Genomic DNA, 5,876 nt, shown 5'->3' with positions numbered 1-5,876 from the left:
GTGTATAGTCCTCTGTATGTAAGAGGAATATATTAATACAATATAAGAAAGTTTAAGTAAAAAATATTTACCGACTAGTTATTCTCCTTGCTTTAGTAGTTGTTACTTTGACTGAAACTGATTGCTTCTCCTTGAAGGATTGCTTCTCCTGGTTTATTTGTAGTGCTCCTATAAAATTGTCTGTGAGAAAAGTTCTAAAACAGAAGAAATGAAACTTTAAGAACCGTTTAAAGTATAAAGTATATTAGATCAATAAAATTGAACCGTTTAAACAAGTTTAGTTATGTTCCGGTAAATAGTAATTACACCAATTGATATAAATTTTCACTTTAAGAAATTTATAACACCTTCGGAAAAAATTAAAAATCACATGGCCATCTTTTCCATATGATTATATAAAAAAAGAGGGCTGCCATATGTATATAAAATCAATAATGCCATCTTTAACTTCACAAATAAATTTAATTTTTCTATTATTATATTTTATTATATTATACTATTAAAGAAGTATTAATATAAAAGTATAATTATTATTTTAAACAAAGGTATTAGCGTAACATATGACATCAATGATGAAAATACGGTTGGCAACTCTATTGCTACAGCAAACATTTCGATTAGGGACAACTTATTTTTGCATTTTATATATGTATTTAGGATTTCAATATGATTAACTGATGGTCTGATAAAAACACTGTTATATATGAAACGGTATGTTGAATGAAACACGCTATATGTTAGGTGCATGAACCGCGCTGTAGACTGCCAGGTAACTCACACTGTTTATAGTTTTATAAAAGATGGCTTAACATAGCATAAAGTGCAAAAAACAATCAATATATTTTAGAAAACATATCAAATTTTATAAATAATACTTTAGGGATATATGCGATATAGCTGGTTTATTCAAAGAAACCCGTGACGCTGGTCACGGAAGTCAAGACTCGTAGAATTAATACCAATGTGTGTCCTTAAAAGTACGAATTTATTTATTTATTTACCTGTAATTATAAATTAACTTGATTAACTTAAAACTTTTACTACTGTATATTAAATAAATTTTATGTGATTAAATATTTTAATTACTTAAAAAACACTTAAGATACCCGTACTTGCCGAAACTTGAGCACGAACTTCAGAATACGAAGCAAAAAAAAAAATGACAAACTAATATACCTACATAGAACTTTCAGTGTTGCCAATTCTTTTTGTTTTGTAATTGAAAGCAGTGTTGCTATTCGGTGACGTGATCACCGGTTTCTACACGTTTAGTTTACATATGACAGAAGAATTTACATATAAACAAAATATATATAATACAAGTATGTATGTATGTTGATCCTTTTTTTGAGACAGCGCAACTGGTCACTTTTACTCTTTGATCGCTGGGGGTATTACAGGGTCCCACCCATCTCATTGACTAATTTGTCTATTCCTTATAAGCTTCATGATTATTCAGTCATTGATCTAAAATCTGCGTACCTCCCCGTTCGGACAGTGATTACTCTAAGATTAGATAGTGCTAAGTAGGATAGCCTGTCAGTTTTCGCATATAACTTCAGAGCTCTGTCCCTTATGTATTTTTTGATCGGGTCTATTCTAAGGTCTCTTAGCATGTCGTTTGTGCGGATGTACCAAGGCATTTTGAAGAGTCTTCGGAGAGCCTGACTTTGAGCAACTTGTAGCTTTTGTATAGTAGAGTCGGCAGCTTTGCTAAACGCGACACACCCATAAAGTAATGCTGGTCTAATTATCTGGCTATAGAGTAGTTTTCTGTTTTTTACGGTAAGGTTGTTGTGTTTGAAAAGTGGTGTTTTAGCGCAACTGCTTCTATTGACTTGTATATGCTTATGCCAAGTGAACCGCTTATCAAACGTGATCCTAAGTATTTAATGCTATCCACCCAATTAATCACGATGATAAGAAATTTTTAGATGGCTCTAAAGCAATACTTTGAGTAGCATTTTAGTGAACATTTTGCCATTGTTGCGTTGATTGATGTACATCGTCGTCCATCTCAAATGCATTATATTGTTTATTTTATTTTAAGGGACAGACTTAGGTAATGTAGATTGAGGTTCTAAGGATTTAAGGTTTTAGTTTTAAACAAAATGAATAGACTAAGTTGGTATAGAGTTGCAGAATAGCTTGCGTTTACTTAGTTTCTCGGTAGCCGTATTCCATTATAAAGCGGGTAGTCTTTTGATTCTCTAAGATGGTTTTTTATAGTCGAACCTTTAGCTCTGCGTCGATTTGATTCATGTGAGCAACACAGGCGCACCAGGGTTTACCAGAAGTACAAAATAAAATTATAAAATTGGGTTTTCAGATAACGGTTCACTTAAGGCAGTCGCAGAGCTTATATATTCAAAATAATATTCAAACTTTTATGATAAAAAATTCATTTGTATGGATATCAGCATATTTTATTTTACTTAAGAAATCAAATCTCTGATGATAACAATCTTATAATAATATAATCTTATAAGCGTAAGGAACAAATGTTAACTAAAAAATAAAGTAAAAATTTTTTAGTAAAAATTTTGATATTGGTCATAAATTTATTAGATGTCGCTCTTTTTCCTTAGTGATGCGGTGGGTTTTTATGGATATGCAAAATTATGTCAATATCAAAATATGAAAAAAAATATCTTTAATAAATACTATATATAAATATATTTACATACGACAAATATATTATATACCTCCTAGTACATTAATATTTTTCTTTTAAATTTGATGGAAACTTTTGAACTCACAAAAGTTCAAAAAATTGATTCAGTATCACTCCACTCAGATTCCGAATCGCATTTGCAATCTTTTGAAATCTTCGATTCAATGACTTTTGCCTTCTCTGGTTCTTTAAGCTTTACAATCTTAATTATGACTTTACGTCCGACTGATTGGGATGGATCATAAAAGTCTGCATTATTTGGAACCTTCATTTCACATGATTTTCGTGAAGTACTTTTGAGTTTCATACGACATTTTTGAGTTGGTCGACGAAAGTACTCCAAAAGATTATTTTGGAGATTTTCAATTTGTTGTCTATTTATTCTATCGATCTCCAATTGTCTTTCAAGTTCATTAAGATCAGGTTCAATGATTTGATTATAAGTTGAAAAATCAATATCGACAATGTTCTGTCGGCGTACGCCAGTGCCATTATGGTGTTCATCACGCAATACTTCACTTCTGGCAATTGAGTTTGACGAGAAGTTATCCTCTATTAATTCAAGACCGTCATCGAGGGAATGCTCAGGCATTTTGTGTCTGAAATGATTTTAAAATGATAAAAGATTATGTGAATGATGTAAGAGGATTATGTGAATAGTTAATTTATTTATCTTAAAGGTAGCAGAAATGTTATTTTAAACAGGAATTTCTTAACAGAAGATTATTTTACGGTAACTATCACTTCCTAAAAATTTTTGATTATTTATATTTATTTAATAAAATTATAATATCAAACAGAAAAGGCATTGCTGACAGAATAATTTTTTTTTATTCTGAACTACTTTGTAGCATTTTAGAAATATTAGAATACCAAAAAGTCTTTTGTAATTATTATTACAATCAAATCACCAAATTACACTTTAAATAATACTACAATCTATAATCGAATACTATAATCGAAGTATTACTTTTTAAAGGGGCTGTATTACGAGACCCTTTATTACGAGACTTGTATATAGACCAGACCTGTTGAAAGTATGGGAAGTAAAGTAAAATTTACTGCTTTTGAATTGTCCAAACCTGGATTGGATTTTTTTAAAATATTTTATTTTTTACTAAATGAAAAGCAATAACAAATTCACGATCGACCTTTAATCTTTATATTCTAATACGATAAACACAAGAAGATAAGAAGTGATATGTGCTTTCGCTTTGGATTTGCCCAAAGTTTTTTTGGACTTCAATAAAAACTGTTCTACTTTTTATGGAAGTAGAAAGTAATGTTAAATTTACGATCCTTTGGTTACTAAATTGGTCTTTAACTTTTAAGTACACAAATGTTGAATCTAAATGGTTCTTGAAACATCATAAAAAGGTAATGATGGCTGCTTTTGTGTTACTCCTGTCCAAGATTTTTTTGGACTTAAAAAAGAACTAATTTATTATTGTCTAATGCATGGAATAACGTAAAATGCATAATCCTATAGTTCCAACTTTGACCTTTAATCCATATAAACTTGTATGTTGGTATAAAAAGATACTAATGATAATCCGCTAATAAAGAAGATATATTTAATCATAAGATTTTTATTATTAAATGTTGTCTTATATCAATTATTGATATGAAAATTGTATTATTAAGAACAGGTAGCTGATATATAACCAAAGAATTAGACAGACACTTCTATATGGAAGTGTAGCAATCAACAAGATCTCAAACAATACTATTCGCCAGCTGGAAATTGCACAAAGCTAGGTTCTGAGAAAACTTTTCCCATGGTACATTAGGACAAATGACATCCTCAGGGACCTCAAGATCCATCCGATTAAAAAATACATAAAGAATAAAGCTCTAAAACTATTTACGCAAACGAACAGGCTTACCAACAATGCGTTATCAAAACTTAGAATGGTTACAGGCTCCTCGGGGAGGTATGCAGATTGAGGTCAGTTATTGCTTAATCAGATGAAGTGATAAGCAATAATCCATGTAAGTCGTATAGAGTGGTTATGAAGAAACCTCGCAGGTAGTAGAGAGTAAAAATGTTTAAGTGCACTGATTCAACTAGTCTCAACGTACAGATATGAGGACCTCAAAAATATATATTTTAATTAATTTAAAAATTATTTAAAAATAAAATAAAAGGGTTAACGCTAATAACTTTTATAAGCTAATCAAAATACTACATGTATGTATAAGTACCTCATTAGATACTGATAAAGCGTTGACAATAGTTCCCTTTATTATCTACTATAATATACATATATTTATACTAATTAATACTCTTAGAAAATGTAAAAAGTATCGATGAAAAAAAAAATATGAAAATATTTACAAAGTTATATATATAAGTATACTTACTTTTACTGGACTTTTAATGAAAATTGTATCAACACTTTTTCAACTTAAATTCGAAATAGGTTAAATACTTGTAAATCCACGGAATAAAATTGTGATTTATTTTTTGATAGTTTAATTTTTTTTTTTCTTGAAGTAAAATAAGTGGAATGACAATTTAATTTAGTTTTCAAAACGTATTCGATCAATAAAAATAAGACTGTATAAAGTAGTCTTATATGGCGTTTACATTGGCCGAAAATGGCTCATTTTGAATGAGCCATTTGAAAGTGTTTACATTCGTTCTATTTCATTTGTTCTCATTTCAACAGCTGATTTTTCAACTTGCATGTTGATTTGATTTTTGGCCCGTGCCAAAAAAATGTTGCATGAAGGTTAAATATGCCTTCAAACCTTACATTAGAAACTTAAAACATATTTTTAACTTCGATTAATTACTTTTTGGGAAATAAAAGTTCTAAAAAGCAGTGCATCGTTTTCAAGAAAATGCAACCACCAAACATTTGTTTACCTTTTTTTGTAAATATGTTAAAAACAGCTTTTTCAAACTGTCAAAATGCCATGAAGAGCTTTCATTTATGGTATGTTCAATGGATTCCTTTGCATTTGGAACGTATGTGGAATGCATTCGAACGTCATTCATACAGAATGTGAGAAAATTGCTCATTTTTGTGCTTGAAATTTTATATGCAAGAATGAGCCATTCGATACTCATTTTCGATTTTTGACCAAAATGTATAAAAAAAACAATCTCTGAACAATGTAATCGTTGTAAAAACGTTTTCATTGTATAACTGGTGTGAAAGAGTTTATTTCGAGACTAATGACAATTCATTTGTGA

At 29.8% G+C, this 5,876-nt stretch overlaps 1 protein-coding gene across 2 annotated transcripts; it reads right to left on the bottom strand.

Annotated features, from left to right (window-relative positions):
- Positions 1-2,526: 2,526 nt before the first annotated feature.
- Positions 2,527-5,145, bottom strand: LOC119683030. Of its 2 annotated transcripts, none has more exons than XM_038096627.1 (2): positions 5,039-5,145; positions 2,527-3,273 (listed from the first exon to the last, which is right to left on the bottom strand). In XM_038096627.1, the coding sequence occupies exon 2, from the start codon at positions 3,264-3,266 to the stop codon at positions 2,766-2,768; it is 501 nt and encodes a 166-aa protein (XP_037952555.1). In that variant the 5' UTR covers positions 3,267-3,273; positions 5,039-5,145; the 3' UTR covers positions 2,527-2,765. The 2 variants fall into 2 exon arrangements, with proteins under 2 accessions (XP_037952555.1, XP_037952554.1); XM_038096626.1 differs by lacking the exon at positions 5,039-5,145 and adding an exon at positions 4,880-4,910.
- Positions 5,146-5,876: the final 731 nt, after the last annotated feature.

Source organism: Teleopsis dalmanni, chromosome 2 (genome assembly GCF_002237135.1).
Source record: "Teleopsis dalmanni isolate 2A chromosome 2, ASM223713v2, whole genome shotgun sequence".
Classification (NCBI taxonomy): Eukaryota; Metazoa; Arthropoda; class Insecta; order Diptera; family Diopsidae; genus Teleopsis; species Teleopsis dalmanni.
Note: the sequence above shows the minus strand (reverse complement) of the source record. Positions and strands in the feature narration are given on the sequence as shown.